Raw genomic sequence first — 14,716 nt, 5'->3', positions numbered from 1 at the left:
TTGCTTTGAGTGAGCCAATGCCAACCGGCATTAATATTTCCATACAGAGACAAACCACCTCTGTTGTATCAATGGGGCATACTCGTCATGTTTATTCGTCTTTACAGGTGAAGTTTTCAGAGAACGTATTTTGACTGTTTTCAATGTGAGAAAAATCTTCAAATGCTCATTCAAAATTCAAAAATTCTTCACTATGTCGCTACACACAATTAAAATGACAATTTTCCTCATTACATCCCACGCTATTTTTAATGGAGATTCCTTCAAATGGATGATTTCGGTGATTTAACGTATAGCTTGTATTTTCGAACTGGGATGGAAACATTTTCTTAATTTTTGAATATCTTCCTAAAATTTATCAACGAGATGTAGTTGGCGTGCCACGTATAAAGAGTAACAAATAAAATAAGTTTCATTGAGTAGGAAACTGAAGTATTTCCTCTTTAAATAAGTAAAATGTCTTAGTCACGTGCAGAAACAGAAGTGATTTCTTACTTACTTTAAAGTAAAATGAAATGTGGCCTTTTTCTTTTTAAGATGGTAGGTTTTACATCGAACATCATTAGTGGGATGTAAATAAGTATTTGAGATATGAATAAATAATATAATAAAAATAATTCTATCCTCGCTTTACATTAAGACATATATTCCACAATATATATATTCTATTTTTGAAAGAAAATATGGTGTGGTGTAATCAAATCTGTAATGATTAATATCTTATTTAAAATATAATATTTCCTCGATTTACATCAATCAATATACAGCTTCATTAATACTTTGTTCCATAAATGATAAAACTTAAGTAATCTTCCGCGTTAAGATACAGTCTACACCAGAACACTTTCTCCGTTTCGTTAGTTGACATCTAGTTTCGAATCTAAGCCATACCGTGAATTACCATTGTAGCAGTGTGACTCGCCGCTCCTCCCGCGTTGCTGGCAACACAGGTGTAGTTTCCACGATGCTCAGGTGCAACGGATTCAAACACCAAGGTAGAAGAAAACTCGGTCACTTCCACTGCATGTACGCCATATCCTTCGTGAATTTTCTTCCCGTCTTTTAACCAGGTAACATCCACAGGCGGATCGCCTTTGGTGACAGTGCACAAGACACTGAAGCGCTGTCCTTGATGAAGAGACTTGGGAAACGTGAACGGTTCCACAAATGGACGAACTGTGGAAGTAAGAAACATCTTTAATTCAGAGTTTGAAATGTTAAGTCAAGATAGAAAGAAATATATGTAAAATTTTATATTTCAAGTCAATATTATATGTATAGGAGTTACTGCGTTAAAGCTCATGTGGCCGGACAAAAAAAAAAAAAAAATCCTTATTTACTTTTAAAAAAAAGTAAATAAATCCGGCATACCACAAATCATGCATGTCTACATTTGACTTGGTACTAACTTCTGTATTCTGTCTCATTAACTATAATAAAGATAATTATTTAATTACGCCAATTATTCTTTGAATGATTTAATATTTATGTGAAATAAGTATAGGATATTAACTCTAATACAAAAAGTAAGTAGGGACATATAAATTGCCAATTTATACGACGCTTCTGTGATCTGATTGCATGAATTCGGTAATGAATTTAAAATCAGAGTATTAAAGAGGCATATTGCAAGAAACATTAATGATATGTACTTTTCACATCAATGAGTTTTAATTAAATATTTCAGAAATGTTTTGCCACTCTTGTGTATGAACAGGACACTCAAAACATTTTACAATGTCAGGAAGTGGCTGACCTACTGTAATTTGCTTTTTTTTTTAAAATGGATTACTACAGATGCCGCAGAGCGTAAGTTCTCGTCAGCTAACTGATGCGGAAAATTTAATTACACAAAGCAAAACTGATTGAGGTGCTTGAAGATCTTTCCCCAATAACTGGTATTTTCGTGATGTGAAGAAGGATATGCAGAATGCTGTATAATTGAGTAACGAGACAATGTTTGCATTGTTCCAATTAAACATGTGAATTTGGCGTCAGTCATTCGAATATTTCACGAATGCCGATCTACTGTCCTGTCGATAATTCTTCCATTGTAGCACCTTCAGGTGCCAGTGAGTAATATGGAGTAAGTTCTCATCCTTTCCAGAATAACAATCATTTGACATTTCATGTTACCCGAGAGAACAAGACATATGCACTCATAGTTTATTTTCTCTAAAAATTGCATCTATTTTCTGGTTGGTTTGTTTGTCTCTTTGCAGGACGAAAAACCAGAGTTTCCGGGAGAAAAACCATGCTGGCCTCGCCGGAGACCAAATAACCCAACCACGTTGTGAAAAATGCCCATAAAAATTCCTTGCCTCATGGTCGGTATTCGAACTCAGGTGTTTTCCATTCGGGGTAGGAAGGACGCTGAATATACTAATTATGATTCCTAAGAAGTCCCCGAACAGCCATCTCCATCTTCAAAATCTTCAATGGCCAATCTCCATTTCAGACGCATGGATCAACTGTGGGGAACAACTTAAGGCATTAAAGCCTGGAGCTCAATGTGGACAACGCATTAATGAGAGTTGCTTAGAAAGTCGAGACGCAGTCATTCACTAAAAACAAACACTGAAGAATTCAAACACTCATCTTTCTCAGGAGGATTAGGAATTTAAACTCAATAATACATTCTACTCCAAATGTAAGAACTTATAATAAATGGGGAGGGCACTTTCAGTAGCACCATGTGCAATAACGGGGAGGGCTGAAATACTGATAACGACATTCTATTGCACAGTACTTATTACCAAAGTTAATGATAGGACAAAGCCATAAAGATTAAGTGTGTGGTTACTTTAAAATAACACAATAAAAACATAATTTCAACGTAAGTCGCAACACTTATTCAGAGTGATTTGACCTATCATTTTTAAAGCAACAACTTCTTGTTTGCTGTCATAATATTGAAATCAACAAAATATTTTTTGGCGGCTAATAAAATATACTAAGCAACATAGTAAACTCAGTGAACAACTGGTACCACGGCAACTGGTATCATCGTTACATTGCTTTCCCATGTGAGACAGGTGAAGAAATAGATAAGTTTTATCATTGGTTTTGGAGTGGTGATTGGATATCATAATCAGCTCGATTACCAATTAATATTTTCTAGTGGTACGTATTTTTCAAAACTCGATCAATGATCAGTAAAGAAGATGCCATGATTCCTCTGTTTGACAATACTGTTATGCTGTTACATTTCTGTTACTTTTATTATATTCCTTTATTAGTTACGCTCATCCATTTTAGGTCGATGCGAGTAATGAATTACAACAGACTGAACCATATTTGAATTGCAATCAAAAATGCATTTCGTTTAAAACCCATTACACTGAATAAAAATACACCTTTATTATCGTCCATTTATTAGAAATACTGTAGTCAAATAATAACATACAGTTTCGAGTGCAATGTAACTAAGTGATTTCGATTGTCTTCTAGTTGAAAACTGTTAAGAATCACGTTTCCACCAGAGAGGATGTGAAGACGTCACTTAAGTTTTTAAATAAGCAAACTTAATGAGTTTCATGACTAGAAAGGTTGCCACTATGGAAAATCTCTAGAATTAAAAAAAAAAAATAAATGAAATAGTTCTATAGTTTGAGAACTATTTCATGAACACTTGGTTTTCTCAAAGAATTTTAACAAATAACATTCGCTTTCGAAGGAAGAAAGAGAACATTTTTTTAAAAAAAAGAGAACATTAATAAAATCAGTCAGAAAACAAGTTTGAATAAAATATCTATGTTTAATTTAATGTTCTTTGGTAAATTTAAAATGACTTTTTAAGAGATGCCATAAATGACTGTGATTAACATATGTATTCCGCGTTCCTTGGTTCGGGCAAAAGTTACTTTGTCAGAAGCCCACGTGAAACTAAAAATTAATTCAGAATTTTAAAAAACAGTCGTGCAATGGATGCCATCTGTTCGGATGAATATTTCTTCACAAAGTACTGAAATATTGATGCGGTGCCATTTATTTATTGAAGATATTGAAATGACGCGAAAAATATCCTTTTATTTTCCTGTTACAGAAACCAGATGTTAAATGCGATTTCTAAGCAAAACACGAATGCTTTAGACGTTAATGCAAGATATAACGTTTTGGTTTCCTGCATGTTTTTAAACTAGAAATGCTTTGAATATCACCAACCGATTTTCTTGTGAAAGTCAAATCATGCAAATAGAATTTCGATGTAAACAGTGTTAAAAACTGCTAAAACTCCCCGAGTTTCTATGCAATCATAACTTTAGTATACGTGTGTTTCTTTCTGCTGTGTGGCTTTGGTTAATTAGTTTGGGAGGTCATTTTAAGATAAGATGCACCTTTCTTTTTATTACGGTTTGAACACTACGGTTCTGACAGTGGGGAAGATGTCCCACCGGGTTCACAAAATTGATATCGCCATCCTCAAGAATTATTAGCGAGTTGAACTAGGAGAGTTGGAAAAGAAGCTTCCTATATCTAAAATAAAGGTAATCCCTGTTGATTTATAATATAATAGAATAGAGGAATTATCGAGCACTTAATAGCTCTCAATTATCAAATTTTTATTTTTATGAAAAGTCATTGTGCTAGCATCATATACTAGTACGAACAGAAAATATGAAAATTATTATAACTGTTCTAGAATATTCTTTCTAACAGCTATTAATGATGACGGATCTGATTGTTTAGTATTAGATGATTTGGATGAACGTGCTCACAGAAATCGGCTCTAAAATCTTAATATGGTAAAATATCATTTAATTAAAATTATTAGCTGCTCATTTCTTTAATCTTTTAGGTATTGAAGTAGAGGCCTACTAGATTAAGAACAGAAAATCACTTAGTTTACATTTTGTTTTTTTTTTAATGTACGTGTAATTGTTTCAGGATGCCTTACCTAATACAGAAACATAAAGGCTAGTTTGGGCAGTCTGTCCGTCTTTGTTACGAGCAGTACATGTATACCTCCCTTCGTCTGTAGCTCGTTCTACATCGTGGACAACAAGGGATCCATTAACAAACACTTTTTGTCGATGGTTGTATGGCAAACGTAAGCCTTCTGAAAGAAAGAAATGTAATTATAAGTATTTGAGGAGAGATTTTGGGACATGAATTACTACCCTTTGAACGAATAATTACATTAAATACCTTTTACTACCCTTTGAACGAATAATTATATTAAATACCTTCAAAGCTTAAAAAATTAGAAGGTACATATACTTCACGTTTACCACTGCCGAATACGCTGATAGACAGACCACCATGTCCGTTTTCTTTTATCGAAAACTAAATGTAGTGGTCAGTTGGCTATTACATAGCATTCTGACATTAACTGTACAGTTCTTTTACGCAGCCATTGCACAGTACGGGATTACGAATCAACTTAATAGTTTACAAGGTATCCTTCCATACATATAGTAGAGTATGTAAACGTATAATTAATCTTGCTAGTCGGAAGCTCAAGTTGACCATCGGACTTCACATTGCCACTGGTAAGAGGGACACCATAAAGGCTCTAGAGGCACTATAAAACGCCAAACAGAAGCTTACAAAAATTACAATGAAGCAATTATTTTGCACTAAAGCCGATCATGAGTCCGCTGGTCTTGGTTAGTCTTTCTCACGAGGAAATATTTAACTGTTTCACTCACCACAGAAATTCGACTTTGCATTCATTATATAAAATCACAAACTTAAGTCAAAAACTTTGTAACTGCAAATCATCAGTTCGGAATTTCCAAATGGAATACGGTATTAAGAAGTCCACAGACGCCATTTGTTTGTTTGTTTGTTATTTGGTTTTTAGGAGCATTAGCAACTAAGGCCATATTGCTCCGGGAATATGCGGTGATCATTCCCTGATCTTTCCGCATCCCCGTATTTGGTGGTGACGGGATCGAACCCCGGTCTAATCAAGAAGCGTGCGTTACGCACTGCTGCTTCTTCTCACCTACAGACGCCATTGCAGGTAATAGGATGAAGTCACTCGCACTACGATAAATGGCGTATGTGGCAGAATAGATGTCAGGAGTGCATCCAGGTTGGTCAAAAACTTGCTAATTTCCCACTTATAGATTACGCAATTGGTAAATGAGATTGGATTTGAAGAAGTGGACAAAAGTAACCTGGAAGAGACGCTCAAATCGCAGGAACTAATGAAGACCTGACTAATTTGAGACAGCAAAAAGGTAAGAGTACAAGAGAAAGAGAAAAAGTAGCCAGCGCGGAAGTAAAACAGTTCATAACAAAAAGAATGTTTGAAGTCTTCAGTTTGCACGAGAAAGCGACGGCCTTCTTTAAAATTATCCAAAAGTCATCTAATGACAAGTTCAATCTGGGATTGAGTCAAATTTTGCGCTTTGTAATGAAACGTATGAAGAAAACGGGGAAAAAGAAGGAAACTGTTCAGATTTCTATCCTTGTGAAAACTAAATTTGGTATGGATCATACAATATATGAATAACCAATTGTTTATGGTACGATATAATACATCGTGTATTTTTATAACTTTTCTTGTTTTAATATTGATTTGTTTAATTTTTGTTTTTCATGAGTAGCCAAAGTAAAACCAAAATTCAAATTAATCCAAAAATTTGACCAAGGAAACGCATAACCCCTCATATATATAATGACCTCTTTTTAAACACATCTGCGAGGTAAATTGGAGACTATTTGTTTAAGAGACTGCAGTAACTCACTATTGCCATAAGATTCACTGATAATTTTAAATAAAGCAAGCAGACTGAAAAGTTTTATTCGTTCAACGAGATTTATCACCAGATTTTTGAGTTCTGTCAAGACAATTTGCATGATATCTAATTTTAGTTATAATATGTCTGATAAAATTATACTGTATTTGTTTACTGATATATTATTACTGTTACCATTATTTATTTATTCATTTATTTATTTATTTTTATTAATTCTAGAAATATCAAAATAAAACGATGAAATCGTATACTTTTTTTTAAGGTTCTGCTAAAAAAAAAAAATCCTTAAACCCACCAGATACAGCTAAAGTATCATTTCCCACACCCTCTTAAAGTTCTAAAAAAACACAACACGAAACTTAAATTCGCGAAACGGCCAGTAGAGCGTATAAGGTAACAATTCAAAATAATGCGCTTCGCAGAAAGAACAAGAAGAAGCTATCTTTAAAGCAATCCCAGATTCCGTTTATTTGATTCGTCCAAACGTACCTTTCACAAAATGCATTTGAGGGAAAAAAACACCATCAACTTTCTCTGTATATTTACTGCATGAGATGACTTTTGTGTCTCCAAGATAACGGGCGACACATCTCCTTGTGAAAACTGTACAGCCTTTCGTGATTTTAAAATCAATGATAACCAAATGTTGTTGCGTCTCTGGAAGATGCGACCTTCAGCAGGATTTTATCTTTACACTATCGTGCTCAACAAATTTCTTTCTTGCATTTTTAACTTAGCATCCAACACTGTGCACACCGATATCTGCAAAACCAAGTTCCCATTAGCCGCCGTAAAATTGAATTCTGGGTCATAACAACGCCGGCATTTCTAGTGACACGAGATAAACTCCAGCAAGGCGGATATTGGAAACCTCTCTTCACCATGCAAATAGCCTACATTGTGCGAAAGTGTTCATGACACAAAGCACACGGCTTTCGGAGTTTCCGCGGTAATAAAGAGACGTCGACGGCCAATAAATAAGCTCCAGACATAAATAATGAAAAACGACCTCACCACTAACTTCGTGGCGTTCTAAAGGGAAGTTTGAGTTTCTCGTTCGAAATCTGATGCTTCTGAATTAGAGAGAGTCTATCACAGTAAATAGATTTGGAAGGTTCCGTTGATAAATTTTTCCCACTTCTTCGCATCTCAAGCATCCTCGACCTAAGAGCTTGTTTTCAATTTTCAGAAGCACTGTAGTTTGTAAAGAGGAAATTATGCCAAGAAAAATAGTCCAATATCGTTGTCACACAATTTATTTTAATAAGCTGCTTTGAAGGAATAATCCGCTAATTTTCTGTGCCTTGACAACAAATTTACCCTCCGGGTATGTAAGTATCTGCAATTCATTTTTCTTCTCTGCTGTTTACTTAAGTTATTGGTGTATATATATATTATTTAAACTCTTTTGCTGGTGTTATGGAAATGTACGAATAAATCTAAATTAAAAAAATAATAATAAAAATAAATAAAACGTAATTTGGATTCAATCAACGAAATATGACTGGAATTTCTCTAATTCATAAATTTTAAAGTATTTTTATTGAACGAAATTAAATGTGAATAATTTTATGAAAAGATTGATTTCAAGTAGTTCCACTTATAAATTAATAGAAAATACAGTTTTTCATTTTCTATTAATTTATTTGTTTAAAATCTGTTAAGTTCCTTCGCTACGTAACTTTTTTTTTTTTAGGTCTTTGGATATTTATTTACATTTAAGAAGGAACATATTTAAGATAAATGCCGTTAGCATAATTGATAGTTCTTCATCTATTTGGTTTATATTTTGAAAAGGATTCGATAATGTTGTTTTCAATTTCCTTTTTAAAAAAGAAAATTCACTTTATTCTGTAGGATAAAATGACTTGTAACAAGAAACTGATTACGGACTGTCTTGTCCATGAACACAAATATGTTTTAAATATAAAAATAGATGTAAACCTAATGAAGAAAACTTTCATTGGGTTTAAAAGGTTATTTTTCTGACTTTTGGCATGAACTTCCACCCTGGGACCATGCGTCTCTACACTCTTTCATGTGAATCTTGCTCTCAGCTCCAGCTTAATGCGATGTACACAGAACTACAGTGCTTGGACAGTAAAGTGATTCTCCGTCTTCATTTTCTGGCTCATTCGCGTGTCAATGTGTGTGTTTCAGTCTCGGCGGTATTGCTGACTGAATAAACTTGGCTGCTCATTTTTTTCTTTTTTTAAGAGTCAGTCAACCTATTTAGATAGTCACCCACTGAGCTCGGTGAGGAATTACGTATACTCTGCTCGCTGAGATGTAGCAAGTGGCAAATATCTTCGGATTCGTTGATGTATTTGATGACTTTGTTTCCCAAGAAACGATAGCCACATTTCAAGAGTTTGTTGAATAGACGACTTAGTCGTACAATAGAATGATCCATTTAGAGCCATAGCAAAATATAAAATCGTTTTGCTTTGTATTTCAGTGGCCATGAAACGAAAATTAGTGTTCATAAAACATGCTGGAAGTGCCCACCATTATTCTGAAGATATGCATCATTTCTCTGCCATATGCTGAGAGGCGTGTGTACATTTCCACCGTACTGCCGATAGGAGCTTAAATGTTCAGTTTCAGTTGTATGCTTCTGAAACCGTCGAGGTATCCCAAATATGTCTGGGTACGTTATATTCATGGATCTGAGTAGTCACAATGCTTTTGAAGTGATCGTATCTCCAAAAACTTCCTTCATTTCCATTTTTGTCCCTGTCGCATCACAAGTTACACCCTATTACTGAATCTAACGGATTCTTTCGCAAAGTTCTAGTCAGGTGCAGAACTACTTAGTTATGGATTAACGGACCTCACCATTGATGTTTTCTTTAAAAAACAAACAAAAACAATGGTTCTATTAGTCTAAGATGTGATATTATCCACCATACAGTACTTAGCCTTATTTTTCATTTTATATACAACTTCCCGATTTGCCTATTTTAAGAATAAATTCTAGGCTTCATCTGTAAGGGTTATATTATCCAATATTCGAATCCCATTACAGATGAAGCCTTTGAACCTTCTGCAATGTTGTAACCTTATTCACTGAGGCAAAAGGCCGACCAGAAAGCCTGGTAACTGGATAAATGCCAAATTTAGGTGGTCTGAAGCCCCTGGCTTATATTTTCCAATGCCCTAAATTAGGCTTTTAGAGGATGATTAACAGTAACTGTATTTTTCTGGAGTGCCAGAACCACTGCAGCTTGGTAAACCCAGCCTTGTTCGGGGATACTACATGCAAATACATTCCACGATAGCCCAAATTTTGAGCTCTTTAAACCGTATTCAATTAAAATATATTTTATTTGCAGTTTTAAACGAATTACTCGATATACATATATCGAGTAAAATTTATACTACACCGTGTAAACAAACAGTTATCAGCTAACCATTTTAAATGAATGAAAGACGTAATCGAAACTTTATTACCAACCTCTTTCCCATTTTATTGATTCAATGGGATGACCTCCGACTGGACACTGTAATTTCATCATTTCCCCTGCGACAACAGAAACATTGGACATTGGGCGGATAAATGGAGCCCCGTACACGCTGATTCTTGCAGAGTGACTAAGGTTTCCCACGTCATTACTGGCAGTGCAGGTATAGATCCCTCCGTCTTCGGGAAGTACGTTTGTGATATTGACGTAGCTCACCACGCTAGAATCGCTTTTCACGTAGTCACCCATTCTAAAGCGAGGTCCCTCAGGGACTGCCATGCGATCAAGCGACCAGGTGATTTGGGGGAGTGGATTTCCAGTTGCTACACATTTCAGGGTGAGAGCAGGTCCAGGATGTAAGGTTTTTTCACTAAACGTTTCCAAGATAGTAGGAGAATATTCTGGAAAAAAAAAATTAACAATAAATATATTGATTAGAAGAATGAAATAACATCGTTTGAATGAGAAAAGAAAGCTACATAATATTGTTTTTTCCCCATCGATGATCGTCTGTTAAAGAAACGATTTTTTTCCCTTCAAACATTTTAAATAAATCGCATTGGCTCCGAAAGATAGTTTAGGGCAATTCAGGAGGGAATAAACATCTAAAGAAAGCTTCTTTTCCAAGATTAAAAAAAAATATATAATGTTCAGGAGGATAAGAGTTATGACTATAAAGAGAGTTAACTTTTAAAACTATGAAAGTTGTCGCGAAACTTGAAGTACATTAGAAAAATATTAAATATAGTAAGAATTGCTCAAGCATGCAACATTTTCAGTAAGAAGAGGATTACATAGAAAAGAATCACATTAATCGCAAATAACTCATTAAAACAGGATAGAAAAAGAAACAGAACTGATAATGAAGATTCGTGAATTAGTATCTTGATAAACGAAATAAGTTTTATTATGGTTGGGATAGTTTGAATCGCACACTTACTCAGAGCGAAATCAACTCCCCTATATCCTTCAGCAAATTTTATGAAACCTCGTTAAACAAAAGTGCTGACTACCAACTACAACGACCAGATGAAATCCTGTTACCAACTTGTTTTCATTACACTATCTTTAATCCATTTAACTTGGTGGTCCTTTTGTTAATTTGAAGCAATCATAAATTTAGGGTGGTTTTAAAAGTTGTTACAAAAATGTCAGAACATTTAGTAATCTAATAGTATTTCGAAAGATAAAATGAAATCTCTTGACACGGTAAAGTTTGTTTGATATTTATTTTTGCGTCAAAGCAAGTAAGGTTTAGAGGGGTGGTCATTCTACAGTCCGTTTGTAAAAACAGGTGATCGACTATTATAGCAAAATACTGCCTACCTGCGAGCATTCACAAAGGGGCCCTTTCATAGTGCGTGGAAGGAGAGCGATTTGAACCAATGTGCTACACGTGAGGGTAAAGTGATCGCGCAGAAAATAATACCCTTTCCTCCTTAAGCGACTTAAAAATTTCACCCTTTGGAGCATACAGGATTTTCGTACCCTTGTAGAATATATGGACAATAATTCTATCGGAGTGCACATGCTTTGTCATATCTTAAGGAAACGTAAGTCAGCTAAGAGATTGGATAAAGCGACTTATCTTAGAGCTACATGAAACAGACGAGAAAATGGAAAAATCTACAGATCCAACAATGGTTGAGTATCAGGGAGATGGATAGTATCATTCCTGCTTTTGTACGAGTGCATCATTAGTCTACGACACAACTGTTTAAATCTGCAATAACTCACATCGCTCCTTAGTGACACGATCTTGATGGATGAGCTGTTGAAAGGTAAGTGTAGTAAAAACCTCTAAGTCTAGCAAAGCTTTCTTTATTACTTCCTGGAAGTGAAGAAAATTTTGTTAGATAAGGCGTCGAACAATGAGGCTTTTTATTTCCTTGCCTGAGAAAAATAGGTTAACGATAAAAGGCGGGGAACAAAAACCTCTGTTAGCAAAGGCATTACAAGGAGAGTGTGAGAGAACAAGCATTAAGATTGAAGGAGAAACTGGTCTGGGAAATTTAACCTAAACATAAAAAAGGCCCATTCGGTTACTGCTCTTCCCAAAAAAGGTTATTAATCCCGACTATTACAGAACACCAGATATTCAATAAATGAGAATTTCTATCACGATTCTTCACTTTGTATACTAAGTGGTATTGAAAACATGCAGCCATTTGCATATCAACTACAAATATCACTGATATCCATGAAGCAAATTAAATTTAATATATACCACTAAGATCTTAGACTCTTTGATCGTGTGGATTAAGTACATCTTCAGCTTTTCTTTTTGTGACATTTCGATCGATATTTATAAACTATCTTAAAGCTATATAAACTGTCTGTTTGCAATTTTCAACAGTGCAATGATGATCTCAGAACAATGTGCTTATAAAGTTATGTAATATTGTTGTTCACATAATCTTGTGTGTATTATACGACATTGGAGAATGTATATAATGTGGCCAAAAAAGATCATTTTTAGAATGAATAAAAAGGTACTCTGCATTTCAACTGAATTGGATGCTTTTATGTTATTTTAGATATCATAATTGTGCCACTTCTTTAGCGATCCGATGAAAGTAGCTCATAGAGAAAAGCAGACGACTAATTAACGTCGCCATTAATTAGTAGACGAATAATTAATGGCGACGGTTGGCAATCCTAATAAATTACGATTGAAAACCGCTGGTATTTAAAAGGACATTCCAAATTGACTGATCTTCAGGACTCGGAGGTTCACTTCCAGGTTTATACCGATCGGTAAGGAGTTTCGAAAAAATTTTCTCTCTCTGCCGGTAGTCGGAATTAAACTATATAAAATTTTCAATAATAAATTAACACTTACAGTTTGGGTGCACGTTGATATTGGAATTACAGTATCCTGTTTAAGAAGAGTGACATTCGCGAACAGGTTGAGGAATTATAGTATGGAGATCTTCATCAAAAATTCCAAAGCAATTTCTAACATTTGGTCACACAGGCCAGTAGTTGCTGCTTCCTTTTAAGAAACTTCATATTTGCGTCACAATGTAACTTAATTCTAGATACTTCCATTTATAACTGGGCACGCGTGTGCCCATTTAGACAAGTAAATGGGCCATCTGTCGTCTTTCAGTACTTGATTTATTATTCCTTAAAACTGACAGAATAAAAAAATAGCTTTTCGGTTTTAATTAAAATTTGATGGAAGACAAATAATACCATTGTTGTAGAAAAGTATATTTGGTGGATTTCGCCAGAGTTCACTGGGATCATTTTGAAGCGTCATCTTGCATGTCGGTTGGTATTATCCTACTGGAAGCAGGACGGTAGTTTATTATAACATACCAGCTAGTTTTCTGTGAGAAGAATAACAAGATAAAGAAAAGAACTTCTGTAAGTAAATAGAGATAAGAGAGGTAAGATGCGAAATGGACCAAGAGGCAGAGTAAACAATGTTTAGAGTTTAGCATATGATTTTATAAATTGAAATAATATGTTCGATATGTGAAGTACATTTCATATCAAACCCCTATTACGTACACTTTATCTAGAGCTAAATATATTTACGACAGATTTTAAGAATAAAAGAGAAACGAGGACTCATCTTGATGCACATCCATTACAAGTAAGGAAAAACTCATTCATAATTTAAAAAGCATGTTTTTGCGACAGTAATCTTAACTAAATAAAAACCCATTTTTAGCATATAGTGAGCGAGTGAAGCAAGGGCAATGTATACATGGTACAATCTTTTTCAGCCGGGAAAATAGCAATGCATAAAAAATACAGCTGATACAAATGAATGCTTATGGAATTTGAAAAGAAACGTTCGAAATTTTGTTGCTCGCTGCAGATAAATAAATAAATGTACGCTGTGCAATTATGGAAAGCAAAAGTGGTCATCAATGGGATGGATAGGTACAAAATTGACATTTTAGGAGCAACCAAAGTCGTGTGGACAGGACAACGTCATTTTAACACTAGAAATGAGTCTTTTTTTTTTTTTTTTTTTTTTTTTTTTTTTCCCTGCAGGTGGCCAAGTAAAAGAACACGCTGTTGCTGTCATTTTGAATAAGGAATGGTCAAGGTCCCTTCTTGGATACAATCCTATTAATAGTAGAAGGATGACGGTTAGACTTGGGAACTAACCAGTAAAGCTGACAGTTTTAGTTGCATATACAGCGACATCAACAGCCACAGATGAAGATGTGGATGTTTATTTTAAAAATATCCCAGCAACTCTTGCCCAGGTCCCAAAAAAAAAAAAAAAAAAAAAAAAAAAAAACTCTTCTAGTCCGAAATGTGGTTGGTTTGGTTTTGGCAATGAATGGGAAGAAAACCTAATCGAATTTTGTCATCTGAACAGTCTTGTCATATGTAACACTGGTTTTAGCAACACCCGAGAAGAGACTACACGTGTAAATCTCCTGACCATAAAACAAGGAATCAAATTGATTACATCCTTATTCAATTAAGATGGCGTTCCACGGTTATCACAACAAAGACACTTCCTGGTGCAGATTGTAGCAGTCATCATCAGCTACTTCGCATCATTCTCAAGCT

At 34.8% G+C, this 14,716-nt stretch overlaps 1 protein-coding gene across 1 annotated transcript in view; it reads right to left on the bottom strand.

The window, feature by feature from the left end:
- Positions 1–14,716, bottom strand: part of LOC150084459 (cell adhesion molecule Dscam1-like) — a 643,445-nt gene that overhangs the window by 177,348 nt on the left and 451,381 nt on the right. The window contains exons 7-9 of the mRNA XM_090376243.1: positions 10,168–10,575; positions 4,898–5,059; positions 892–1,176 (exon numbers count right to left, since the gene is read on the bottom strand). Coding sequence (XP_090232369.1) covers positions 892–1,176; positions 4,898–5,059; positions 10,168–10,575 — 855 coding nt within the window. The remainder of the gene's footprint in view (positions 1–891; positions 1,177–4,897; positions 5,060–10,167; positions 10,576–14,716) is intronic.

This window comes from Mastigoproctus giganteus, chromosome 6 (assembly GCF_048544385.1).
Source record: "Mastigoproctus giganteus isolate SK-2022 chromosome 6, ASM4854438v1, whole genome shotgun sequence".
NCBI classification, from domain to species: Eukaryota; Metazoa; Arthropoda; class Arachnida; order Uropygi; family Thelyphonidae; genus Mastigoproctus; species Mastigoproctus giganteus.
Note: the sequence above shows the minus strand (reverse complement) of the source record. Positions and strands in the feature narration are given on the sequence as shown.